A 27,598-nucleotide genomic window follows, 5' to 3' on the forward strand; every position below is an offset into this window, starting at 1 on the left:
TATGTTAGTGAGTGTCTATGTTAGTGGGTGTCTATGTTAGTGGGTGTCTATGTTAGTGAGTGTCTATGTTTGTGAGTGTCTATGTTAGTGGGTTGTCTATGTTAGTGGGTGTCTATGTTAGTGAGTGTCTATGTTAGTGAGTGTCTATGTTAGTGAGTGTCTATGTTAGTGAGTGTCTATGTTAGTGAGTGTCTATGTTAGTGGGTGTCTATGTTAGTGAGTGTCTATGTTAGTGGAGTGTCTATGTTAGTGAGTGTCTCTGTTAGTGAGTGTCTATGTTAGTGAGTGTCTATGTTAGTGGGTGTCTATGTTAGTGAGTGTCTATGTTAGTGAGTGTCTATGTTAGTGAGTGTCTCTGTTAGTGAGTGTCTATGTTAGTGAGTGTCTATGTTAGTGGGTGTCTATGTTAGTGGGTGTCTATGTTAGTGAGTGTCTATGTTAGTGAGTGTCTATGTTAGTGAGTGTCTATGTTAGTGGGTGTCTATGTTAGTGAGTGTCTATGTTAGTGGGTGTCTATGTTAGTGAGTGTCTCTGTTAGTGGTGTCTCTGTTAGTGAGTGTCTATGTTAGTGAGTGTCTATGTTAGTGAGTGTCTATGTTAGTGGGTGTCTATGTTAGTGAGTGTCTATGTTAGTGAGTGTCTCTGTTAGTGAGTGTCTATGTTAGTGAGTGTCTATGTTAGTGAGTGTCTATGTTAGTGAGTGTCTATGTTAGTGGGTGTCTATGTTAGTGAGTGTCTATGTTAGTGAGTGTCTATGTTAGTGGGTGTCTATGTTAGTGGGTGTCTATGTTAGTGGGTGTCTATGTTAGTGAGTGTCTATGTTAGTGAGTGTCTATGTTAGTGGGTGTCTATGTTAGTGAGTGTCTATGTTAGTGGGTGTCTATGTTAGTGAGTGTCTCTGTTAGTGAGTGTCTATGTTAGTGGGTGTCTATGTTAGTGGGTGTCTATGTTAGTGGTGTCTATGTTAGTGAGTGTCTATGTTAGTGGGTGTCTATGTTAGTGGGTGTCTATGTTAGTGGGTGTCTATGTTAGTGAGTGTCTCTGTTAGTGGGTGTCTATGTTAGTGAGTGTCTATGTTAGTGAGTGTCTATGTTAGTGAGTGTCTCTGTTAGTGAGTGTCTATGTTAGTGAGTGTCTATGTTAGTGAGTGTCTATGTTAGTGAGTGTCTATGTTAGTGGGTGTCTATGTTAGTGAGTGTCTCTGTTAGTGAGTGTCTATGTTAGTGGGTGTCTATGTTAGTGGGTGTCTCTGTTAGTGAGTGTCTCTGTTAGTGGTGTCTCTGTTAGTGAGTGTCTATGTTAGTGAGTGTCTATGTTAGTGAGTGTCTATGTTAGTGGTGTCTATGTTAGTGAGTGTCTATGTTAGTGAGTGTCTCTGTTAGTGAGTGTCTATGTTAGTGAGTGTCTATGTTAGTGAGTGTCTATGTTAGTGAGTGTCTATGTTAGTGGGTGTCTATGTTAGTGAGTGTCTATGTTAGTGAGTGTCTATGTTAGTGAGTGTCTATGTTAGTGGTGTCTATGTTAGTGAGTGTCTATGTTAGTGAGTGTCTCTGTTAGTGAGTGTCTATGTTAGTGGGTGTCTATGTTAGTGAGTGTCTATGTTAGTGGGTGTCTATGTTAGTGAGTGTCTATGTTAGTGAGTGTCTATGTTAGTGAGTGTCTATGTTAGTGGGTGTCTATGTTAGTGGGTGTCTATGTTAGTGGGTGTCTATGTTAGTGAGTGTCTCTGTTAGTGAGTGTCTATGTTAGTGAGTGTCTATGTTAGTGAGTGTCTATGTTAGTGAGTGTCTATGTTAGTGAGTGTCTATGTTAGTGAGTGTCTATGTTAGTGAGTGTCTATGTTAGTGAGTGTCTATGTTAGTGAGTGTCTATGTTAGTGAGTGTCTATGTTAGTGAGTGTCTATGTTAGTGAGTGTCTATGTTAGTGAGTGTCTATGTTAGTGAGTGTCTATGTTAGTGAGTGTCTCTGTTAGTGAGTGTCTCTGTTAGTGAGTGTCTATGTTAGTGAGTGTCTATGTTAGTGAGTGTCTATGTTAGTGAGTGTCTATGTTAGTGAGTGTCTATGTTAGTGAGTGTCTATGTTAGTGAGTGTCTATGTTAGTGAGTGTCTATGTTAGTGAGTGTCTATGTTAGTGGGTGTCTATGTTAGTGAGTGTCTATGTTAGTGAGTGTCTATGTTAGTGGGTGTCTCTGTTAGTGAGTGTCTATGTTAGTGAGTGTCTATGTTAGTGGGTGTCTATGTTAGTGGGTGTCTATGTTAGTGAGTGTCTATGTTAGTGAGTGTCTCTGTTAGTGAGTGTCTATGTTAGTGAGTGTCTATGTTAGTGGGTGTCTATGTTAGTGGGTGTCTATGTTAGTGGGTGTCTATGTTAGTGAGTGTCTATGTTAGTGAGTGTCTATGTTAGTGGGTGTCTATGTTAGTGAGTGTCTATGTTAGTGAGTGTCTATGTTAGTGGGTGTCTATGTTAGTGAGTGTCTATGTTAGTGGGTGTCTATGTTAGTGAGTGTCTATGTTAGTGGGTGTCTATGTTAGTGAGTGTCTATGTTAGTGGTGTCTATGTTAGTGGGTGTCTATGTTAGTGAGTGTCTATGTTAGTGGGTGTCTATGTTAGTGAGTGTCTATGTTAGTGGGTGTCTATGTTAGTGAGTGTCTATGTTAGTGGGTGTCTATGTTAGTGAGTGTCTATGTTAGTGGTGTCTATGTTAGTGAGTGTCTATGTTAGTGGTGTCTATGTTAGTGGGTGTCTATGTTAGTGAGTGTCTCTGTTAGTGAGTGTCTATGTTAGTGAGTGTCTATGTTAGTGGGTGTCTATGTTAGTGGGTGTCTATGTTAGTGGGTGTCTATGTTAGTGGGTGTCTATGTTAGTGAGTGTCTATGTTAGTGAGTGTCTATGTTAGTGGGTGTCTCTGTTAGTGAGTGTCTATGTTAGTGAGTGTCTATGTTAGTGAGTGTCTATGTTAGTGGGTGTCTCTGTTAGTGAGTGTCTATGTTAGTGAGTGTCTCTGTTAGTGAGTGTCTATGTTAGTGAGTGTCTATGTTAGTGGGTGTCTATGTTAGTGGGTGTCTCTGTTAGTGAGTGTCTCTGTTAGTGAGTGTCTATGTTAGTGGGTGTCTCTGTTAGTGAGTGTCTATGTTAGTGGGTGTCTCTGTTAGTGAGTGTCTCTGTTAGTGAGTGTCTATGTTAGTGGGTTGTCTCTGTTAGTGAGTGTCTCTGTTAGTGAGTGTCTCTGTTAGTGGGTGTCTCTGTTAGTGAGTGTCTATGTTAGTGGGTGTCTCTGTTAGTGAGTGTCTATGTTAGTGAGTGTCTATGTTAGTGGGTGTCTCTGTTAGTGAGTGTCTATGTTAGTGGGTGTCTCTGTTAGTGAGTGTCTCTGTTAGTGAGTGTCTCTGTTAGTGAGTGTCTATGTTAGTGGGTGTCTCTGTTAGTGGGTGTCTATGTTAGTGGGTGTCTCTGTTAGTGGGTGTCTCTGTTAGTGAGTGTCTATGTTAGTGAGTGTCTATGTTAGTGGTGTCTCTGTTAGTGAGTGTCTATGTTAGTGGGTGTCTCTGTTAGTGGGTGTCTATGTTAGTGAGTGTCTCTGTTAGTGAGTGTCTATGTTAGTGGGTGTCTCTGTTAGTGGTGTCTATGTTAGTGGGTGTCTCTGTTAGTGGTGTCTCTGTTAGTGGGTGTCTCTGTTAGTGAGTGTCTCTGTTAGTGAGTGTCTATGTTAGTGGGTGTCCTCTGTTAGTGGTGTCTATGTTAGTGGGTGTCTCTGTTAGTGGGTGTCTCTGTTAGTGAGTGTCTCTGTTAGTGAGTGTCTATGTTAGTGAGTGTCTATGTTAGTGAGTGTCTATGTTAGTGGGTGTCTCTGTTAGTGAGTGTCTCTGTTAGTGAGTGTCTCTGTTAGTGAGTGTCTCTGTTAGTGAGTGTCTATGTTAGTGGGTGTCTATGTTAGTGGGTGTCTCTGTTAGTGAGTGTCTCTGTTAGTGGGTGTCTCTGTTAGTGAGTGTCTCTGTTAGTGAGTGTCTCTGTTAGTGAGTGTCTATGTTAGTGAGTGTCTCTGTTAGTGAGTGTCTATGTTAGTGGGTGTCTCTGTTAGTGAGTGTCTATGTTAGTGAGTGTCTATGTTAGTGAGTGTCTCTGTTAGTGGGTGTCTATGTTAGTGGGTGTCTCTGTTAGTGAGTGTCTATGTTAGTGAGTGTCTATGTTAGTGAGTGTCTCTGTTAGTGAGTGTCTATGTTAGTGAGTGTCTCTGTTAGTGAGTGTCTATGTTAGTGGGTGTCTCTGTTAGTGAGTGTCTATGTTAGTGAGTGTCTATGTTAGTGAGTGTCTATGTTAGTGAGTGTCTCTGTTAGTGGTGTCTCTGTTAGTGGGTGTCTATGTTAGTGAGTGTCTATGTTAGTGAGTGTCTATGTTAGTGAGTGTCTATGTTAGTGAGTGTCTCTGTTAGTGAGTGTCTATGTTAGTGAGTGTCTATGTTAGTGGGTGTCTATGTTAGTGAGTGTCTATGTTAGTGAGTGTCTCTGTTAGTGAGTGTCTATGTTAGTGAGTGTCTATGTTAGTGGGTGTCTCTGTTAGTGAGTGTCTATGTTAGTGAGTGTCTATGTTAGTGAGTGTCTATGTTAGTGAGTGTCTCTGTTAGTGAGTGTCTCTGTTAGTGAGTGTCTATGTTAGTGGGTGTCTATGTTAGTGAGTGTCTATGTTAGTGGGTGTCTATGTTAGTGAGTGTCTATGTTAGTGGGTGTCTATGTTAGTGGGTGTCTCTGTTAGTGAGTGTCTATGTTAGTGAGTGTCTATGTTAGTGGGTGTCTCTGTTAGTGAGTGTCTATGTTAGTGAGTGTCTATGTTAGTGGGTGTCTCTGTTAGTGAGTGTCTATGTTAGTGAGTGTCTCTGTTAGTGAGTGTCTATGTTAGTGAGTGTCTATGTTAGTGAGTGTCTATGTTAGTGGTGTCTCTGTTAGTGAGTGTCTATGTTAGTGAGTGTCTATGTTAGTGGGTGTCTATGTTAGTGGGTGTCTATGTTAGTGGGTGTCTATGTTAGTGAGTGTCTATGTTAGTGAGTGTCTATGTTAGTGAGTGTCTCTGTTAGTGAGTGTCTCTGTTAGTGGGTGTCTCTGTTAGTGGGTGTCTATGTTAGTGAGTGTCTATGTTAGTGAGTGTCTATGTTAGTGAGTGTCTCTGTTAGTGAGTGTCTCTGTTAGTGGGTGTCTCTGTTAGTGAGTGTCTATGTTAGTGGGTGTCTCTGTTAGTGAGTGTCTATGTTAGTGAGTGTCTCTGTTAGTGAGTGTCTCTGTTAGTGAGTGTCTATGTTAGTGGTGTCTCTGTTAGTGAGTGTCTATGTTAGTGAGTGTCTATGTTAGTGAGTGTTATGTTAGTGAGTGTCTCTGTTAGTGAGTGTCTCTGTTAGTGAGTGTCTATGTTAGTGAGTGTCTATGTTAGTGGGTGTCTATGTTAGTGAGTGTCTATGTTAGTGAGTGTCTATGTTAGTGAGTGTCTCTGTTAGTGAGTGTCTCTGTTAGTGAGTGTCTATGTTAGTGGGTGTCTATGTTAGTGAGTGTCTCTGTTAGTGAGTGTCTATGTTAGTGAGTGTCTCTGTTAGTGAGTGTCTATGTTAGTGAGTGTCTCTGTTAGTGAGTGTCTATGTTAGTGAGTGTCTATGTTAGTGAGTGTCTCTGTTAGTGAGTGTCTCTGTTAGTGAGTGTCTATGTTAGTGAGTGTCTATGTTAGTGAGTGTCTCTGTTAGTGAGTGTCTATGTTAGTGGGTGTCTATGTTAGTGAGTGTCTCTGTTAGTGAGTGTCTCTGTTAGTGAGTGTCTATGTTAGTGGTGTCTATGTTAGTGGGTGTCTATGTTAGTGAGTGTCTATGTTAGTGAGTGTCTCTGTTAGTGAGTGTCTCTGTTAGTGAGTGTCTATGTTAGTGAGTGTCTATGTTAGTGGAGTGTCTCTGTTAGTGAGTGTCTCTGTTAGTGGGTGTCTATGTTAGTGAGTGTCTCTGTTAGTGAGTGTCTCTGTTAGTGAGTGTCTCTGTTAGTGAGTGTCTATGTTAGTGAGTGTCTCTGTTAGTGAGTGTCTATGTTAGTGAGTGTCTCTGTTAGTGAGTGTCTATGTTAGTGGTGTCTCTGTTAGTGAGTGTCTATGTTAGTGGGTGTCTCTGTTAGTGAGTGTCTCTGTTAGTGAGTGTCTATGTTAGTGAGTGTCTCTGTTAGTGAGTGTCTATGTTAGTGAGTGTCTCTGTTAGTGAGTGTCTATGTTAGTGGGTGTCTCTGTTAGTGAGTGTCTCTGTTAGTGAGTGTCTATGTTAGTGAGTGTCTCTGTTAGTGAGTGTCTATGTTAGTGAGTGTCTCTGTTAGTGAGTGTCTCTGTTAGTGGGTGTCTATGTTAGTGAGTGTCTCTGTTAGTGAGTGTCTATGTTAGTGAGTGTCTATGTTAGTGAGTGTCTCTGTTAGTGAGTGTCTATGTTAGTGAGTGTCTATGTTAGTGGGTGTCTCTGTTAGTGAGTGTCTCTGTTAGTGAGTGTCTCTGTTAGTGAGTGTCTATGTAGTGGTCTATGTTAGTGAGTGTCTCTGTTAGTGGGTGTCTCTGTTAGTGAGTGTCTATGTTAGTGAGTGTCTATGTTAGTGGGTGTCTCTGTTAGTGAGTGTCTCTGTTAGTGAGTGTCTATGTTAGTGAGTGTCTCTGTTAGTGGGTGTCTCTGTTAGTGGTGTCTATGTTAGTGGGTGTCTCTGTTAGTGGGTGTCTCTGTTAGTGAGTGTCTATGTTAGTGGGTGTCTCTGTTAGTGAGTGTCTCTGTTAGTGGTGTCTCTGTTAGTGAGTGTCTCTGTTAGTGAGTGTCTCTGTTAGTGGGTGTCTCTGTTAGTGGTGTCTCTGTTAGTGGTGTCTCTGTTAGTGAGTGTCTATGTTAGTGGGTGTCTCTGTTAGTGAGTGTCTATGTTAGTGAGTGTCTCTGTTAGTGGGTGTCTCTGTTAGTGAGTGTCTATGTTAGTGGGTGTCTCTGTTAGTGGGTGTCTCTGTTAGTGAGTGTCTATGTTAGTGAGTGTCTCTGTTAGTGGGTGTCTCTGTTAGTGGGTGTCTATGTTAGTGGGTGTCTCTGTTAGTGAGTGTCTATGTTAGTGAGTGTCTCTGTTAGTGGGTGTCTCTGTTAGTGGGTGTCTATGTTAGTGGGTGTCTCTGTTAGTGGGTGTCTCTGTTAGTGAGTGTCTATGTTAGTGGGTGTCTCTGTTAGTGGGTGTCTCTGTTAGTGAGTGTCTCTGTTAGTGAGTGTCTCTGTTAGTGGTGTCTCTGTTAGTGGGTGTCTCTGTTAGTGAGTGTCTCTGTTAGTGGGTGTCTATGTTAGTGGGTGTCTCTGTTAGTGAGTGTCTCTGTTAGTGGGTGTCTCTGTTAGTGAGTGTCTATGTTAGTGGGTGTCTCTGTTAGTGGTGTCTCTGTTAGTGAGTGTCTCTGTTAGTGGTGTCTCTGTTAGTGAGTGTCTCTGTTAGTGAGTGTCTCTGTTAGTGGGTGTCTCTGTTAGTGGGTGTCTATGTTAGTGGGTGTCTCTGTTAGTGGGTGTCTCTGTTAGTGGTGTCTCTGTTAGTGGTGTCTCTGTTAGTGAGTGTCTATGTTAGTGAGTGTCTCTGTTAGTGGTGTCTCTGTTAGTGGGTGTCTCTGTTAGTGGGTGTCTCTGTTAGTGGGTGTCTATGTTAGTGGTGTCTATGTTAGTGAGTGTCTCTGTTAGTGGTGTCTATGTTAGTGAGTGTCTATGTTAGTGAGTGTCTATGTTAGTGGGTGTCTCTGTTAGTGAGTGTCTATGTTAGTGAGTGTCTATGTTAGTGAGTGTCTCTGTTAGTGAGTGTCTATGTTAGTGAGTGTCTCTGTTAGTGGGTGTCTCTGTTAGTGAGTGTCTATGTTAGTGAGTGTCTCTGTTAGTGAGTGTCTCTGTTAGTGGGTGTCTATGTTAGTGAGTGTCTCTGTTAGTGGGTGTCTATGTTAGTGAGTGTCTATGTTAGTGAGTGTCTCTGTTAGTGAGTGTCTCTGTTAGTGAGTGTCTATGTTAGTGGGTGTCTCTGTTAGTGAGTGTCTATGTTAGTGAGTGTCTCTGTTAGTGAGTGTCTCTGTTAGTGGGTGTCTATGTTAGTGAGTGTCTCTGTTAGTGGGTGTCTATGTTAGTGAGTGTCTATGTTAGTGAGTGTCTCTGTTAGTGAGTGTCTCTGTTAGTGGGTGTCTATGTTAGTGAGTGTCTATGTTAGTGAGTGTCTATGTTAGTGAGTGTCTCTGTTAGTGAGTGTCTATGTTAGTGGGTGTCTCTGTTAGTGAGTGTCTCTGTTAGTGAGTGTCTATGTTAGTGGGTGTCTCTGTTAGTGAGTGTCTCTGTTAGTGGGTGTCTATGTTAGTGAGTGTCTATGTTAGTGAGTGTCTCTGTTAGTGAGTGTCTCTGTTAGTGGGTGTCTATGTTAGTGGTGTCTCTGTTAGTGAGTGTCTCTGTTAGTGGGTGTCTCTGTTAGTGAGTGTCTATGTTAGTGAGTGTCTATGTTAGTGAGTGTCTATGTTAGTGAGTGTCTCTGTTAGTGAGTGTCTCTGTTAGTGGGTGTCTCTGTTAGTGAGTGTCTCTGTTAGTGAGTGTCTCTGTTAGTGGGTGTCTATGTTAGTGAGTGTCTCTGTTAGTGGGTGTCTATGTTAGTGGGTGTCTATGTTAGTGAGTGTCTCTGTTAGTGAGTGTCTCTGTTAGTGGGTGTCTCTGTTAGTGAGTGTCTCTGTTAGTGAGTGTCTCTGTTAGTGTGTGTCTATGTTAGTGAGTGTCTCTGTTAGTGAGTGTCTATGTTAGTGGGTGTCTCTGTTAGTGAGTGTCTATGTTAGTGGGTGTCTCTGTTAGTGAGTGTCTCTGTTAGTGAGTGTCTCTGTTAGTGAGTGTCTCTGTTAGTGAGTGTCTCTGTTAGTGAGTGTCTCTGTTAGTGAGTGTCTCTGTTAGTGAGTGTCTCTGTTAGTGAGTGTCTCTGTTAGTGAGTGTCTCTGTTAGTGAGTGTCTCTGTTAGTGAGTGTCTATGTAGTGGTGTCTCTGTTAGTGAGTGTCTCTGTTAGTGAGTGTCTCTGTTAGTGAGTGTCTCTGTTAGTGAGTGTCTCTGTTAGTGAGTGTCTCTGTTAGTGAGTGTCTCTGTTAGTGAGTGTCTCTGTTAGTGAGTGTCTCTGTTAGTGAGTGTCTCTGTTAGTGAGTGTCTCTGTTAGTGAGTGTCTATGTTAGTGGGTGTCTCTGTTAGTGGGTGTCTCTGTTAGTGAGTGTCTCTCTTAGTGGGTGTCTCTGTTAGTGAGTGTCTATGTTAGTGGGTGTCTCTGTTAGTGAGTGTCTATGTTAGTGGGTGTCTCTGTTAGTGAGTGTCTCTGTTAGTGAGTGTCTATGTTAGTGAGTGTCTCTGTTAGTGAGTGTCTCTGTTAGTGGGTGTCTATGTTAGTGAGTGTCTCTGTTAGTGAGTGTCTCTGTTAGTGGGTGTCTATGTTAGTGAGTGTCTCTGTTAGTGAGTGTCTCTGTTAGTGAGTGTCTCTGTTAGTGAGTGTCTCTGTTAGTGAGTGTCTCTGTTAGTGAGTGTCTATGTTAGTGGGTGTCTCTGTTAGTGAGTGTCTATGTTAGTGGGTGTCTCTGTTAGTGAGTGTCTCTGTTAGTGAGTGTCTATGTTAGTGAGTGTCTCTGTTAGTGGGTGTCTATGTTAGTGAGTGTCTCTGTTAGTGAGTGTCTCTGTTAGTGGGTGTCTATGTTAGTGAGTGTCTCTGTTAGTGGGTGTCTATGTTAGTGGGTGTCTATGTTAGTGAGTGTCTCTGTTAGTGAGTGTCTCTGTTAGTGGTGTCTCTGTTAGTGAGTGTCTCTGTTAGTGAGTGTCTATGTTAGTGAGTGTCTCTGTTAGTGTGTGTCTATGTTAGTGAGTGTCTCTGTTAGTGAGTGTCTATGTTAGTGGGTGTCTCTGTTAGTGAGTGTCTATGTTAGTGGGTGTCTCTGTTAGTGAGTGTCTCTGTTAGTGAGTGTCTCTGTTAGTGAGTGTCTCTGTTAGTGAGTGTCTCTGTTAGTGAGTGTCTCTGTTAGTGAGTGTCTATGTTAGTGGGTGTCTCTGTTAGTGAGTGTCTATGTTAGTGAGTGTCTCTGTTAGTGAGTGTCTATGTTAGTGGTGTCTATGTTAGTGGGTGTCTCTGTTAGTGAGTGTCTCTGTTAGTGAGTGTCTATGTTAGTGAGTGTCTCTGTTAGTGGGTGTCTCTGTTAGTGAGTGTCTCTGTTAGTGGGTGTCTCTGTTAGTGAGTGTCTCTGTTAGTGAGTGTCTATGTTAGTGAGTGTCTATGTTAGTGGGTGTCTATGTTAGTGAGTGTCTATGTTAGTGAGTGTCTATGTTAGTGAGTGTCTATGTTAGTGAGTGTCTATGTTAGTGGGTGTCTCTGTTAGTGAGTGTCTATGTTAGTGGGTGTCTCTGTTAGTGAGTGTCTATGTTAGTGAGTGTCTATGTTAGTGAGTGTCTCTGTTAGTGGGTGTCTCTGTTAGTGAGTGTCTCTGTTAGTGGGTGTCTCTGTTAGTGAGTGTCTCTGTTAGTGAGTGTCTATGTTAGTGAGTGTCTATGTTAGTGGGTGTCTATGTTAGTGAGTGTCTATGTTAGTGAGTGTCTATGTTAGTGAGTGTCTATGTTAGTGAGTGTCTATGTTAGTGGGTGTCTCTGTTAGTGAGTGTCTATGTTAGTGGTGTCTCTGTTAGTGAGTGTCTCTGTTAGTGAGTGTCTATGTTAGTGAGTGTCTATGTTAGTGGTGTCTATGTTAGTGAGTGTCTCTGTTAGTGAGTGTCTCTGTTAGTGAGTGTCTATGTTAGTGGGTGTCTATGTTAGTGGGTGTCTCTGTTAGTGAGTGTCTATGTTAGTGGGTGTCTCTGTTAGTGAGTGTCTATGTTAGTGGGTGTCTCTGTTAGTGAGTGTCTCTGTTAGTGAGTGTCTATGTTAGTGAGTGTCTATGTTAGTGGGTGTCTCTGTTAGTGAGTGTCTATGTTAGTGGGTGTCTCTGTTAGTGAGTGTCTATGTTAGTGGGTGTCTCTGTTAGTGAGTGTCTCTGTTAGTGAGTGTCTATGTTAGTGGGTGTCTCTGTTAGTGAGTGTCTCTGTTAGTGAGTGTCTATGTTAGTGAGTGTCTATGTTAGTGGGTGTCTATGTTAGTGAGTGTCTCTGTTAGTGAGTGTCTCTGTTAGTGAGTGTCTATGTTAGTGGGTGTCTATGTTAGTGGTGTCTCTGTTAGTGAGTGTCTATGTTAGTGGTGTCTCTGTTAGTGAGTGTCTATGTTAGTGGGTGTCTCTGTTAGTGAGTGTCTCTGTTAGTGAGTGTCTATGTTAGTGAGTGTCTATGTTAGTGGGTGTCTCTGTTAGTGAGTGTCTATGTTAGTGGTGTCTCTGTTAGTGAGTGTCTATGTTAGTGGGTGTCTCTGTTAGTGAGTGTCTATGTTAGTGGGTGTCTCTGTTAGTGAGTGTCTCTGTTAGTGAGTGTCTCTGTTAGTGAGTGTCTATGTTAGTGGGTGTCTCTGTTAGTGAGTGTCTCTGTTAGTGAGTGTCTATGTTAGTGAGTGTCTATGTTAGTGAGTGTCTATGTTAGTGGTGTCTCTGTTAGTGAGTCTGTTAGTGAGTGTCTATGTTAGTGAGTGTCTCTGTTAGTGAGTGTCTCTGTTAGTGAGTGTCTCTGTTAGTGAGTGTCTCTGTTAGTGAGTGTCTATGTTAGTGAGTGTCTCTGTTAGTGAGTGTCTCTGTTAGTGAGTGTCTCTGTTAGTGAGTGTCTATGTTAGTGAGTGTCTCTGTTAGTGAGTGTCTATGTTAGTGAGTGTCTATGTTAGTGAGTGTCTATGTTAGTGAGTGTCTATGTTAGTGGGTGTCTCTGTTAGTGAGTGTCTCTGTTAGTGAGTGTCTATGTTAGTGAGTGTCTCTGTTAGTGAGTGTCTCTGTTAGTGAGTGTCTATGTTAGTGAGTGTCTCTGTTAGTGAGTGTCTATGTTAGTGGGTGTCTATGTTAGTGAGTGTCTCTGTTAGTGAGTGTCTCTGTTAGTGAGTGTCTATGTTAGTGAGTGTCTCTGTTAGTGGGTGTCTCTGTTAGTGGGTGTCTCTGTTAGTGAGTGTCTATGTTAGTGAGTGTCTATGTTAGTGGGTGTCTCTGTTAGTGGGTGTCTCTGTTAGTGAGTGTCTCTGTTAGTGAGTGTCTATGTTGGTGTCTCTGTTAGTGAGTGTCTATGTTAGTGAGTGTCTATGTTAGTGAGTGTCTATGTTGGTGTCTCTGTTAGTGTGTGTCTATGTTAGTGAGTGTCTATGTTAGTGGGTGTCTCTGTTAGTGAGTGTCTCTGTTAGTGAGTGTCTCTGTTAGTGAGTGTCTCTGTTAGTGAGTGTCTCTGTTAGTGGGTGTCTCTGTTAGTGAGTGTCTATGTTAGTGAGTGTCTATGTTAGTGAGTGTCTCTGTTAGTGAGTGTCTATGTTAGTGAGTGTCTATGTTAGTGAGTGTCTATGTTGGTGTCTCTGTTAGTGGGTGTCTCTGTTAGTGAGTGTCTATGTTAGTGAGTGTCTCTGTTAGTGAGTGTCTATGTTAGTGAGTGTCTATGTTGGTGTCTCTGTTAGTGGGTGTCTCTGTTAGTGAGTGTCTATGTTAGTGAGTGTCTCTGTTAGTGAGTGTCTATGTTAGTGGGTGTCTATGTCAGTGAGTGTCTGTGTTGGTGTCTATGTTAGTGAGTGTCTATGTTGGTGTCTCTGCTAGTGAGTGTCTATGTCAGTGAGTGTCTGTGTTGGTGTCTATGTTAGTGAGTGTCTATGTTGGTGTCTGTGTTGGTGAGTGTCTATGTTGGTGTCTATGTTGGTGAGTACCCGAGGCCGAGCTGACGGCACACGACGGTGGCGTGCCGCGAGTCCCAGCCGCGGCCGCACACCGTGCCCCACCGCCCGGCCCAGTAGACCTCGACGTGCCCCTCCGTGCCGGTGGCCCCTCCGGCCAGCCGCACCGCTCCTGGCAACACAACGGGCGGACACAACCCCCGCCACCAACGCCATCACCACCGCCACCACCATGAAGAAAAAAATTACAAAGACAAAGATCCCCCGTATAGCCTGGACAGGCTTTTGGGGCAAGTGCTGTTAGCGAGCACCTATGATAGCCGGTACGGCACACGAGGGAGTTGGTGGCCAATACCACCCACGGCCGCCTTTGTCTCCCTCGTGGCGATATTTGACACATCGCACCGGGTGCTCATTTGAGGCTGAGTCGACCTTGGGGGAGGCCCAGGACCGGTTCAGGTAATCGTCACTGGGTGTTGCTGGCCGTGAGCGGGAATCGAACTCGGGTCGCCGGGTTCATAGCGTGGCATGCTAACCGCTACGCCACCACCCCGACAACCGTGCTGCATTTCCACCACCGCTTGATAAGCAGACCCGAGCCATGCTCAGCCACTCTAGGAATCCTCTAAGAGCCGCGCGGCTCTCTGGGCTCGGCTCCCGTCGTTCTGTCCACCCGGACGCCCCTCCAAAACCCCTCCCACCTTTACACCTCCACAACCAATGTTCATTAAAAACAAAATTAGTCAGGTTAGGCGAACCCTCGCCTCTAAATTGCCGAATCACATGCGTGCGCCACGGTGCCTGGCTATGTTACTTGTAATAAATGCGCGCACACACAGACGATTACACAGCTGCACCGACACACTATGTTACTGGTAGGAACCTCCTGCTTACACCAGCCCACAGGGGATTATTGTGTCCGTCCGTCGTGCAGGGAGGGGCTGAGTGGGGAGGGTGGGGCTGGGTGGGGAGGGTGGGGAGGGGCTGGGTAGGGAGGGTGGGGAGGGGCTGGGTGGGGAGGGTGAGGCTGGGGTGGCGCTGGGTGGGGAGGGGCTGGTCACCCCGTGGTGCCCTTATAAAACTCAACGTTTCACCTACTCTCGCCGGCTTGTGCCCGCCCTCACGGTCGGGCATATTTGCGGAATACACCACGCCGCCGTTGACCCTGGCCATTGACCGAGCAACCCAACGTTCTTACCAGCTCCCTCCGCAGGACAATGTGTTTATGATGCAGCACAGGGACACCACGTCAAGGTAAAGATCCCCCCTCCACCTAGTGTAGCCTCCGTAGACTATGGGGTCAAGTGCTGTGTGGCCAGCACCACTCTCGGCCACAATCTGTCTCCTCGGTTGCTGATGTTCACATAAATTACCGGGAACTCATTGATGGCTGAGTCAACTTAACCGAGGACCGGTTCAGACAGTTGGCACCGATTTCAGCGATGCCTGAGAATTGGAACGCGGGTCGCCGTGTGAGTCGTGCAGCGAACTTCCCACGACGTGACCGCTCCTCGATACAACAAAGACAAAAGTCCCCCGTACAGCCTAAGCAGACTGTTGGGGCAAGTTCTGTTAGCGAGCACCTATGAAGGCCGGCACAGCATGCGAGAGTCGTACCTAGGGGATAGGCCTAGGACCTGTTCAGACAATCGTCACTGGTGTTGGTGGCCGTGAGCCGGAGTCCAACTGGGGTCACCGGGTTCATAGCGCAGCGCGCTAACCGCTACACCACCGCTCTTCGACACACACACACGCGCGCACGTGACTACAAAGACCTTCTGGCAAACCTAAGCCTTACAAATATCCCCCCTTTGTGACTGCGCTAAAGAGGCTCTGTTTTGCATTTAAAATGAAAAAGGAAAGAGAAAGACGGCCCATTGTGGATGCCACAGATACGTGGATGCGGATTTTTTTTTTCTAGCCAGCACGGAGCGCGCCGGGCTATAAATGTGGACGGGGGCCGTCGCCGAGAAGAACAATTGACGTGCGTCCCCCTTCAATGGCGCCCTTCAATGGCATTCTTAGCGCATTCAAAGGCCGCCCGGCCCACACGTCGATCAGAGCACCACGGCGGTGGTGGTGGCAGCAGCGGCGGTGGTGGTGGCAGCCTGTGGCTTGGGTCCGGTTCACATCCACGCCACCGCCTCTGACCCCCACCGCGGCTCGGTGCCCGACTCCTCCAGACTCCACGATGGGGTCCTCAAGTTCCCGATCCGTCTCCTCTGCCCTGAGGCTTTGTGGGCCGTCGGGGATGCGACCGTTTCCTTCAGCGACATCTCCTTGCGGTGGCCTCTCTCCACTCCTCGCTATCTCTCGGCGTGTGTCGCTCGCTGCGACGTCTCAGCTGAGATGGCTTCCACCCCACGCAGCGGTCAATGCGTGACGCCCAGTCAGTTCCTCGGAATCGTAAATCCGATGAGCTGTGAAGCTTTTTGGCACAGATGGCAGTCCCTGGTCTGCCTAGGGTTCCCTCCGTCACCTTCCTTCTCAGCCGGCCACCATTTGTCCTCGTCACAAGCCCAGAACATCGCAGTACCCTCCACTCAGCCTTCATTCTTCATCTATGTTTATCCTTTCCAGGATATGTTCATCACCTCTTTACATGGACGAATGTGCGTTGAATCCCGATTGCTCAAGGTTTTTTTTTATAACGTAAACGACATTCCAAAATGTGTTGGAGGTTTTTTGTTGTTTACTATGGATTAGAGATTGATAATAACAGAATACATTAACATACATGTTTTGATCGTCTATTGAGTGTTTGAGTCAGCTGGCCAGGATAGGGCAGCGGCAACCTGATACCAGTTGAGATTATGATGTTCAGAATCAGCAAATTTATTTATACTTGAGAAGGAATCCGATGAGCCATGAAGCTCTTTGTCACAGCTGTCTAGTGGGGGCACGGGGAAGAACGTTACAACAACAAACACAAACACGATAGGAGTGCCAACTACCCAAACACAAAATAATAAAACTAAACCATCCAGTATAATACATCCTAGCAGGCAAAGCTCACCGAGGTATTAACTTATTTTACTGGTAGGAACCTCCTGGTTACACCAGCCCACAGGGGACTATTGTGTCCGTCTGTCCGTCGTGCATCCAAAAATGGGAGGGGTGGTGCTGGGTGGAGAGGGGTGGGTGGGGAAGGGCTGGGTAAGGAGGGGACGGTGGGGAGGGCTGGGTGGGGAGGGGCTGGGTGGGGAGGGTGGGGAGGGGCTGGGTGGGGCTGGGTGGGGAGGGGCTGGTCACCCCGTGGTGTCCTTACAAAACTCAATGTTTAACCTACTCACGCCGGCTTGTGCCCGCCCTCACAGTCAGCCATAGTTGCGGAATACACCACGCCGCTGTTGACCCTGGCCATTGACCGAGCAACCCAACGTTCCTATCAGCTCCCTCCACAGGAATGTGTTTCAGAAGCGACCTGGCCACAAATGATAGCTCGACAAAATGGCCCATCATTTGGCCATTTCTAGCACGAAAACAATCTAAATAAAACCCCAATGCACGTTTCTAAACGTGGAGGGGAAAACCGGAGGACCCGGAGAGAAAATCTCAGCGCTCTGCCCTCCCCTGAGCCGCCTGGCCACCTCATGAGCTCAACGTGCCGTGTCATGCGGTTGCGTTCACGCCATTGGCGAATCCACGTCGTGTTGTCTTGTACCCTGACAAAGTCGGCTCTACACAAGCAACCCTCCACCTCTGTAGCGGCTGGAGGGGGCTGAGACCTCCTGTTGAAGGTCCCCCCTCCCCCCTTGTATAATTTTTATTTTACCAGGTAAGGGCCAATGGAGCTCTTTTTCAGAAGCCACCTGGCCATCACAAATGATAGCTCAACGAAGGGGCTTGTCACCGTGTGGATATTTATGGCAGCCGGATAGTCTAAACGCGTGCTGGTTCCAAATGTGTAGGAAAAAACCGGAGGACCCGGAGAAAAATCCACGCAACCACAGGCAGAGAGAGAGAGAACATGAAAACTCCTAATTTACAGGCGACTGGGTCATTATCGAAGCCACAACCTCCTGTATACCAGGCGAGGTAGTTAATATCTCGCCACCGCGGTGCCCCATACTGCCTCCCAAACAACACCTGCTTGATATTCAACACCGGGGGAAGTCGTTACTCACATACACAGCGACAGCCAAAGTGGAACGCGTGATAAACAAAAGAGTTAATGGTACAATCACGGTACTCATTCTGCTGTGCCCTTGATATTCTAGATTGGGTGACTGCAAGGATTCATACACTTAGGTTTTTTTCGGTAAAGTCACGTAGGTAAAAATACAGTTATTTTGCTGTGCCTTTTTTACACCTGATGAAGGAAGCTTGTGTTGCCTCCGAAACGTCGTGATTTATTATTTTATTTATATTATTAGTAAAAAAAAAGGAATTTGCTATTATTTATTTATTTTCCCTACGTGACTTTACCGAAAAAAACCTAAGACTATGAACCCTTGATATTCCTTTAGTGAAGTTGCTTTCACATTAACCCCCCCCCCTCCCCACTAATCTTCCGCTCCCCGAGCCGACGGCGCACGCGAGAAACCCCTCCACGCGTCGGCGAGGCGACCGGGGGTTGGTGGGGGCCAGTGGCGTAATAGGATATTTTGCGCCCGGGGACGAACTATAAAATTGCCCCACCCCCCGTTTAATCACATACCAAAATGTAATTACATGACATGTCGGCTGTGTGTGGCGGGGTATATAAACTTTTAGGTTGCGGTGTAGATTTGTGCAGTAGTTTCAGGCTGCCGCGCCCGCCGCAACAAGTTAGAATATAACGTTGTAAGCCTCATCTTGGCGCCCCTTTGCCTTGGCGCCCGGGGACACATGTACCCCCCTGCCCCCCCCCAGCTACGCCTCTGGTGGGGGCCGCCTCTCACCGTCGTTGCACCGGCAGTAGGCCCAGCCCACGACGCCGCCGGGCTCGCGTCGGAAGCACCACGGCCGGGCGTCTCCGTCGGGGTTCCGGCAGCGGCTGTGGTCGCCGAGGCCGGCGCCCCGCGGGAACCGCCGCGAGAAGTCGGGGAAGAGGCTCCAGCTGAGGCACGCGTCGCCCCACTCCGTGACGGCCACGGCGCCGCCGTAGTAGCGCCGCGCGCCGCCGTGCCGCTGCAACCACGAGTCCACGCAGCCCTCGTCTGCGCGGAGAGGGGCACCGGCCGCGGCGTGGTGGGGGGGAGTCGAGAAGATTGGGAGAGGCGAGCGTGATTACTGAGAGATCAGAAGTTGTTTTTCCGATGATGAGTTTGTTGAACAACGCCCATCGCGCAATCAGCCCGCGAAAGCGCCGCCGCTTCTCGCCAAATCTCTGGAATAACGGTCCCATGGGTGGGTTGATGTTGTTGTTTGTCTCCACCCAGAGACCATGATTTTGAAGGCCTTTACCAATGGACTAAAAACCCCAAACCTTAATCAGTTGCCGAAATTCAGGGCGGCGATTCGATCAATCAGTTTCCTTCGCCTTGTTTTTTTTGTTTAACCGGGCGGGTAGCGATGCATCGTTTTATCAATTAATATCGATTCTCACAAAGCTCGCGGTAGATGCATCGAAGCGTGTGTGTAATATAGACGTGTGTTTTTCTATTAATGCTAATTAGGTGCAAATCGCTTATATTACATTCAGGCTCACGGTAGCGGGGCAGACAAAACTAAGAGACAGAAAAGCAATTTGAAACAATGCTAATGAGAGGCCGTAAATGAGACAGAAACGAACTGATCTTTTGAAGTGACCGGGGTGGTGAATCATTGCGCGCGTAGGCTTCACCCTTACATTCGCCTTGTTTCTCAATTATTTTCCCATCCCCGTCACAATCTTTGACCACTCCGCTCATCACCTCTACAACAACAGCAACGGCGGTGTTGCCCAAGGCTGGATTATGGACCGGGCCAGTGGGGCCGGTGCCCCGGGGCCTCGGACTGCCAGGGGGCCTCCAAGCCTCAGGCCGTGTGCGGTGCGTGGCCCAAGACTTCCTATGGAAGTTGAAGGTCAGGGACCTCAGTGCGCACAGCGCAAGCTGACCACGAGGCCCCTGGGTGCTTAGAGCGTGAGCTAGCCACTAGGGCCCCCGGACCCCACAGCCCTTACAATGTGAGGCCCCTCGGTGCTTAAAGCGTGAGTTGACCACTAGGACCCATCGGCCCCTCGGCGCACACATCGAGTGTAACACCTGGGGGCCCCCTGGTACACACAGTCCACGCTTAAAACGAGAGACTCTCGCAGAGTGCAGTGCTGCTGTACAACTGAGCCACTGGTTGACAGGCTACAAGATGCTGTGACGTGATACAATATTCACCAACAAGTCAGTTCATTCTGCATAACAGGACAGCTTGAAGGGCGTCATATTATCGCAAGCCGTTCGTTATTTGACTTACCGTCACTAGCTATCTCTTTATTTTAGCTAGCTGTCCATTTCCCCTAGCTAGTTGCCCACATGATTTAGCTTGTTAACAGAAGTTAGTTAGCGAGCTGCTATTTTTGCTTACAACCAAATTGGCTGCACTAAACAGCCAGCTCGTGAGACCGAGGGCTCGTCGTTTGTTGAGAGCTTAGTTAGCCGTTGACAAATCAATTATTGAAAATACACCGCGGTTATGTGAAACATTTTTTAAAATTCCAAAAGCTATCGTTTTTCAATCCATACTTAAAGATTAAGGAAAACCCCATTCATTTTTTTTCATTATCGTCTGGTTTTAGACCCACGGAAGTAGATAATACTCACTTTGACATGCAAATTGTCAACAGCTCTTACGAGGATTTTTCCCCCTCCCCATCGGGTGTGGCCTAGGTGCATAGTCTCCACCAAGTAATTTCACTGACTTATCAGAAACTTTTGTTGGTTGTTCAGCCAATGAAAAAAAAGTTCTCTTTTGAAATTCAAGCAACATAATTCTCCTTGTGGCAGGCAGGTATATGAGACTTTTCTTGGTAGGAAAAAGCCACAAACAGATGCCTGTTTTCTTGCTTGGTATGCCATCAGTAATATATTAAGAGACTTCAAAAAAAATAAACCAACAGCCTTTTTAAAGGCTTTTTTAAAAGGCTTTTTAAAGGCTATTTCAACAATCCCTCCCAAGGGCTATTTTCTAACAATCTTTTTAAAGGGTTATTTTATTTTATGTGAGTTTCTATTTTTTTCTTTTCATCTACTCAAAGCTGCCTTTAGGTACAAGTAGACTATAAAATACTAACACTTTATTGTATTTTCCAACAAAAGCATTTTAAGGGTGTTGTCAATATATATCAATTCAATTATTATTTAATAAGTATTGAGATATGCTATAAATATATTCCTATAAATAGCATACTAGTTTGAAATATGGACCACAAACGTTGGAATAGTGGTGCTTCCAAAAGGAAAGCCAAAAAAGAAAGGGGAGTAAGAGAGGCAGTTTTGCTTCAAAGTGTTCCACTCATTGCCAACTTCTTTCAAAAACCATCCTATAGTAATACTGATGACAGCAGCACTATTGTCAGCTGTGAGGAAGGAACTAGCACTAGTTCAGTTTCCAGTAATGTTGTCACTCCCCCAGAGCCATCCTTTGAAGGTGAACCCTCAACAGCTGATGGTACACAAGAACCATCATTTACACCTCAGGAGCAGTTGGTCAGTTCACAAGAATCAAATCAGCAACCAAGCCATTCCTGGTGCTATGAGGTCACTGACCCTGCATTATGGCAAAGCACTTCCAGTGACATTGTTAAGTCGGTGCTTATTGAAAGAGGAGCAGTCCCCTTCCAAAACCGTAGTGAAAAATACCCAGCTCCAGTCCGAGACAGAGCTCTTGGTGGAAAGTCTTGAAGTTTCAACAAGGAACTTCTGAACTGTATATTGCCAAATGGGCAGAAGGTTTCTAGACAGTGGCTCCTGTACTCACCCTCAACAGGTTGTGTGCACTATTTTGCATGCAAATTGTTCTCCAGCGAGCTCGGTGGCTTTAGTCAGGGGTTTAGTGACTGGAAGCACTCTGAAAAAAATAAACCCGTAAAAGTATAACCCGTAAAAACAAAGTTTTTCACTATAAATCCTTTAAATTACAGTACGTGTTCAATGGGCCACAACCCAGCCCACATTGGTCTTTGAAACGGGCGGCTGGAGTCCTCTCGTCCTCTGGCTTGAGATGGCTGCCACCTATGGGTCAGATGATTGCCTGCCACCATTAAGCAATTGGTAATTAAATATATATATTTTTTCCTAAAAAGTGTAAAATGTTGGAAAAAATTTTTCACGAAAATAAATTGTCACGCACAACGAGTCTGTGTGCAAAATGTCAGCTCGATTGGATCACGGGAAGTGGGTTAAAAAACGACCGAAAAATTTGCACGGTCGTAAGCGCGCAAGCAAGCAAGCAAGTGAACTTAATATAAAGGATTTAAAAATAGGAGAACGTGAAAAGAGTGCATAACACAGATCATGCATGCTTGCCTTGCACCAGCGGACAAAGGGCAGTGCTGTAGATGCAGATCTCATGTAGCAACTTGATGGAGAACATAAATACTGGAGGGACATTTTGAAAAGAGTTGTAGTAGTGATCAAGTTCTTGGGTGAAATAGACTTGCGTTTAGGGGAGATGATGAACGGTTTGGGTCAACCCATGGCGGTAATTTCCTTGGAATCCTAGAATTGCAATCACAATTTGACCCATTCTTAGTTGAACATATTAAAAAGTTTGGTGGAAAAGGAAGAGGCACAGTGTCACATTTGTCATCGACAATATGTGAAGAACTCACTAAGCTAATGGGTCAGAAAACTCGCCAAACAATAGCAGATGAGATTCGGGATGCCAAATATTTTTCAATAATTGTTGACTCCACCCCAGACCTGCCACATGTGGACCAATTGACGTCCATATTCCGGTTTGCTAACAGCAGCGGGAATGTGGTGGAGCGATGCCTGGGCTTCGAGCCAATTGAGAGACACACTGGTAAACGTTTAGCAGACTGTGTGACTTTGATGGTGGAGGGCCTTGGGTTGGACCTCTCAAACTGTAGAGGTCAGTCATGTGACAATGCAAGCAACATGGCAGGAAAATACAATGGGCTACGGGCCCACCTGAAACATAAACAACCTCTGATAGAGTCTGTGCCTTGCGCAGCGCGTTAACTTAACTTAGTTGGTGTTAACACCTTAGACGGCAGTAGCCCAGAGGCTGACGAGTTTTTTTTAACATGTTGCAGTCACTGTACACATTTTTCTCTTCATCCACACACAGATGGGGGAAAGTCTTTCGTGACTTTACCGAAAGAACCAAAGAATAATTCCTGCAGTCACGAAAGCTCCAAAGTTAAGATTGAACCACTTCTATGGGGAAGTTCCAAGTTTACCTTTTTTCTCTCTCTCTGGGGTTTTTATTCTCTCTCTGCCTGTTTATTTAGTGTAATTTTTTCTGTCAACACTCGTTTTTTGTCGTTCTTAGGTTCTGCTCTGTCTGTGTGTCTCCGTTCCTCTTGTTTTTATGTTTTGTCTTTCTTTGAAATTTTCACACTTAAATTCTAACTTAGCAATCTTTGAAATACGTAATCGACCAGGCTATGCGTTAATTGTGTGTTGACCGACTCTCTGTGTCGTTTTACATAACATTTCGATACTTTGCTAGGTTATTTAATTTGAGTGTGTTTCTTTCTCCCCCTAAGCCTGATCACTTCTTTTTGTACTCTATGACATGTAAATTTGGTCTCTAACCCCTCCCTCTCTCTGCCTCCGCCCCCCTCTGTCTATTTAAGGCCACCCCACAGAGACGATCACCCCTCTCTGTACCTGTGTTGCCCGCTCTGTGTATCTTGGTGATATCTGTCTGCTTATATGTCTGTCTATAATTTTTTCTGGTTAGATTTTATGTCGCTATTTCATTATACCTGATGATGATTGCTTGTGTTGCAATCGAAACGTCGTATGCTATTATTTAATTTATTATTTTTTCTTTATACGCGAACCAAAGAATAAGACGTCAGACTGACATTAAAATCGCTGTCCAGTACTCGGTGGAATGCTCGGGCAGAGTCAACCAAGGCACTGTGGAGTAATGACACCCACACTAGAGAGGCCTTCGGAGGTATGTGCAATGATGATAATGAGAAAAGAGATGCTCGAATTGAGGCCGCTGGACTACGTGCTAAATTGAATTGTGTTCATGGCACATTTCTGGGACGCCATTCTTGACCGGTTCCACGCGACAAGCATGCACCTACAGACAAGTGACATTGACGTCTCTGTAGCAGCGCAGCTTTTGTCTCCGTTGATGGATTTTGTGGCGGGACAGCGAGACCAGTTTGAGGCTTTTGAAAGGGCAGCCTTCAATGTGACAGGTGTCTCTCAGTCAAATAAGCACGCTCTTCAGCGAAAGAGGAAATGCAAAACATTCGCAGATGAGAGCTCAGAGCCAGGTGTGACACTTGAGGGGAGGGAGAAGTTCAAAATAGAAACATTTAATGTGGTCATTGATAAGCTAGTGGCATGCCTTGAACATTGCTTGGACGCTTACAAGCGGTTTACCAGTCTCTTTGGAGTTCTGTTGATGTCAGATCAGGTGTCTAACAGTGATGTCATAGTGGAAAAGGTAAATATCCATCAGACCTGGACATGAACTTTGCCAACGAACTCATCCAATTCAAGTCTTTCATGTCTGACCCTGAGGGTGAGAAGTGCCCAACTAAATTGCTTGAGACGTTGCAGGCACTTAATCTTCAGTCTGTGTTCCCCAATGTTTTCGTGGCCCTTGGGATGTTTCTAACTTTGCCAGCGACAAACTGCCAGGGTGAGCGGACATTTTCCCTTTTAGGCAGAATAAAAAATTAGCTGCGGAGTTGCATGTTGCCTAACACGCCTCAGCTCATTGTCACTTATGTCAATAGAATCAGACCTCGTCAGACAGTTCTAGATTTTGACGATCTAGTGGATGATTTTGCGAGGAGAAAGGCAAGAAAGACACCAATATAGGCAAGCGGGGGGGGGTGGAGGGGCTCCAGAATAAACTTGCCCAGGGGACTCACGGGACCATGATCCGGCCCTGGTGTTGGCAAAGATATTCCGGCACCGCACCCTCTGCCCAGTGCCGGACTAAGCTAGTGTGGGGCCTGTGGCATATGTTGTTATAAAGGGGCCTTAAATAAAAAAAAACACAAATATTAAAAACACATTTTTTACTTGCAAAGTTAAATAATTGTATTTTTCATTTACTATACAGCCAGATACTACGACAAATCGCTAACCTTAAACACCCAGACGTTCATAAAAGTTGAAGGCAGTATAATACTATAGTAATAGAGCAAGTGCAGAATCACTGAAGCGGAATTGATAGCTTGAAAGCATTTAACGCGGGCCCCTAGCATGTGTAGCTACTATATATGTAGTAGCTACTACTACATATGTAGTAACTACTACATAGCTACTACATATGTAGTAGCTACTACATACGGCTGGTCTACATAACAGTAGTAGCTACTTTTGCTACGAGGACAATCCGGCACTGCCTCTGCCATTTTACAAAAAATTGCACACAATTAGCACAAAGTGATTAATTATCGATGGAGTTTATTTGTTTTAGTTCCCACTCCAAAAATGCATTATTGGTGTGGCACAAGTGGATTTCTTCCCTCCGCCAACTTCCCCCCGCCCCCCCCTGCCCCCAAGACAATTCCTGCTCGGATGTTTCCAGCCGAGTCAGAACTCGCCCCGGCACACAGCGAAAGGCATCAACAATGAGCGTGGCAGGGAGCCGGCCCCTTCACGTAGAGTAACATTTCATTCGTGTTTGTACATCGGCCTATTGGCCTTCGAGACCAATGTTGATTGGGGGGGGGGGGGTTTGTTTTTTCCAGCACCATCTGTTTCAGCGGAATAATGATGACCTTCAGGCGCTCATCAGCTGCGGTCAGATTCGTTCTTCTGGACAAGCGCTGAGCGAGTCCCGATGAGGCTCGCTCAGCGCAAAGACGGCGAAACTCTACACGGAACCCCGCGATGTATTCGGGTTAGCCTCACTGTGGCGGTGACCTATGTGGACGTGCGCGTACACTTGCCCTGCCGTTTCCTTGGGTCTCCCCATCACACCATGCGCTCGGTGGAGGTTATTTGAACATACTTCACCATGCTGGTAGGTGGGTGGTGGGCACATACATGCGGGAGCATAGAAGTACAGCACAACAACGGATTTTTGATGCACTGCCCGCTAGGGAGCCTCCGGTGATGATAATTAAAATTCAAAACAATGCTGCTTTATGGTGCAGTAACTTGCCTGGCACTGTGGTTACCAAGTTACGCTCACATTCCGAAAGCTGGCAGGTAAGTATCAGGCTGGGGCCGACTCATCACTCCATGGTCAAGAAAATGAGAACCATTCCGTGACTGGTCCCCACCATAGAAATGTGGAATTTCCACCATTGGCATGGGGCGGCCAATGGAGATGAGTGATGCCTCATTGCTTGCTTGAGCAGGGAGACCACGTGACCTGAACTTGGGAGCTCACTTAGTTGAGCAATCAGAGCCCCCAACCATGAGATCATAAGTTAAAAGCATTAACCAGCGTTGGTGCAGCTCTTTATTACGCCTTCATCATCATCATCATTATTGTCATCGTCATCATCATAAGAGGCATCTTCATCCAATGTATCATCATCACAACTGTCGATATCACTGTCACCATATTGATTGGCATCATCATTGCCGTTGTGATCACTGCCATTATCATCATAAGTCATTGTCATCATTATCCTTACCATCATCATCATCACTGCCATCACCATCAGTATCATCATTGCCATCGTCATCATTGCCATCGTCATCATCGTTGTGATTCTACAACCCCACCAAGCGAGTGCACAGCATCCATTTGATGGACACTCAACAGCGGCTGTCTTGTTAACGACCGAATCGTCCAAACCACAACGACCACGGAATTTCCACCGATGTGTCAAACAAACAATCGACCGACGATCACTTGAATATGGGGGGGCACTTTGAAATTCCCTTTGAAAATAAAAGCACGTATAAATAGTAGTGACGCATGGATGAGACAAACGAGAGACAATTCAAAGCCATGTTTGTCCGCAACGCTTGTCATTACAAATGGAAGAGGCATCCTCATTTAACGCTGGATGCATAAACATGGCACGCACCGGTAAATAACTTACATTATGACAAATTTCCTACATCGCATGCAGGGCAAACGAGGTTATTACAGCGGATACAACTGTTCGAGCCTGCTCTACATTTTTCTTTTGACCAGAAACTCGAGGAGTGGCAGCGTTTATGTATCAGAAGAATCTAGAATATGTATTTAAAGTGGAGGAATCCGATTAGCTATTAAGCTGTTTTTTTTAGATATCCAGTCGGGGCAGGTAAGAATGTTACAACAACAAACAACACGAAACATGATAGGAGTGTAAAGTACAATAAAGGTAAACAAATCAACCTCCCAATGGTTTCAAATGTGTGGCGGCCCTCACAGTGATGATGTCTTATCGGCGAAAGTGGGCCCCACCTCTGAAAATGACTGAAGACCACTGCTCTAGCCTATGGCCGATGAATGAGGGAGGGTTGCCCTTTGTGTGTGTCCATCTATTGGCGCGAGTGTGCGCGCTTATCCGTCTACCGTGAACACACCGGACACTGTAATGCGGGTGCGAGATATTAGTTTAGCCGCGATCAGCACGAGAAGAATTGCAATGTTGAACGTGCAAATGTCGCTTCATGAAGACGAATCCGGTGTCAGCCAGCTGGGTGACTCAGCGGCTGATCGTGGTAGTCAACAGAGGCCCTCCTATTGAATATATCTGAACCCCCACCCCACCCTCCGTCATCGGAGCGTAGAGTTTCCACCACTGGCTGTAAACGGGAAATGAGCACGACCCCGATGTTCATATGAAGGCGACAATCACTTCGGATAAATCCTTCCCAGGTGTTCATCTTCTAGGTTCTTTCGGTAAAGTCACGTAGAAGGGAAATAATAAAATAATAAAAATAAAACAATAAAATTCAATTCTCACGACGTTTCGGCCACAACGCAAGCAGCCGTCCTCAGGTGAAGAACAGGTCTGTCGGAAAGATAGCGTCTCATTCAGACGCTGTCTTTCATTCAGACGCTGTCTTTCCAACAGCCCTGTTCTTCACCTGAGGATGGCTGCTTACGTTGTGGCCGAAACGTCGTGAGAATTGTATTTTATTATGTTTTATTTTTATTATTTTATTATTTCCCTTCTACGTGACTTTACCGAAAGAACCAAGAAGATGAATCCCTGCAGTCACGACAGCTTTAAATCGAAACCTTCCCAGGTGCTTTCGTCGGGAGAGCTCACCGCTTGTGTTTGCAAAATTTGCGCGGTGGATTTTGACGAAGCGCTGAGTCCATCTGCTCCCACAACCTACACGATAGCCTCATCTCGGAGCTAAAGCACACGCGCGCAATTTCTGATTTCTTATTTTTATTATTACTATTATTAATCAGAAGCAAGCCACGGAAATAAAATAATTGGCTTTGCCCTCAATTATTTCACTCGATGTAATTATCCGGAAAATAGGCAATCAGTGAATCAAGAACTTTGTGTGCACAGCTGCATTCAGCTGAACTGAATGTTTCAGACTGGGTAAAAGCTCGATCCTTGTAGGCAATGACCGATAATATAACTTGCAGGCCTTGCTTAGCTATGCTAATATGTGACTCTGCTGTCCGTCTATGGTAAGAATTACACGATGAAACACACAACATATCATGAGTGTTGTGCAAATCTCTGTGGTGGAAATTCCATATTTCCATGACATCGTCCATGAAACAACCGCTGTTGATTTTGTACTGATCGATACTCATATTGCAGAACCCCTAACACGGGATTTGAAC

General features: G+C 45.6%; 1 protein-coding gene across 1 annotated transcript in view; it reads right to left on the bottom strand.

The window, feature by feature from the left end:
* Nucleotides 1-18,600, bottom strand: part of LOC144732016 (neurotrypsin-like) — a 47,088-nt gene extending 28,488 nt beyond the window's left edge. Inside the window, exons 1-3 of the mRNA XM_078613196.1 lie at nucleotides 18,540-18,600; nucleotides 17,650-17,907; nucleotides 12,800-12,938 (exon numbers count right to left, since the gene is read on the bottom strand). Of these exons, the coding sequence (XP_078469322.1) occupies nucleotides 12,800-12,938; nucleotides 17,650-17,907; nucleotides 18,540-18,600 (458 nt within the window). The remainder of the gene's footprint in view (nucleotides 1-12,799; nucleotides 12,939-17,649; nucleotides 17,908-18,539) is intronic.
* Between the last annotated feature and the right edge of the window lie 8,998 nt (nucleotides 18,601-27,598).

The sequence above is a fragment of the Lampetra planeri genome, chromosome 41, assembly GCF_965212315.1.
Source record: "Lampetra planeri chromosome 41, kcLamPlan1.2.h2, whole genome shotgun sequence".
NCBI classification, from domain to species: Eukaryota; Metazoa; Chordata; class Hyperoartia; order Petromyzontiformes; family Petromyzontidae; genus Lampetra; species Lampetra planeri.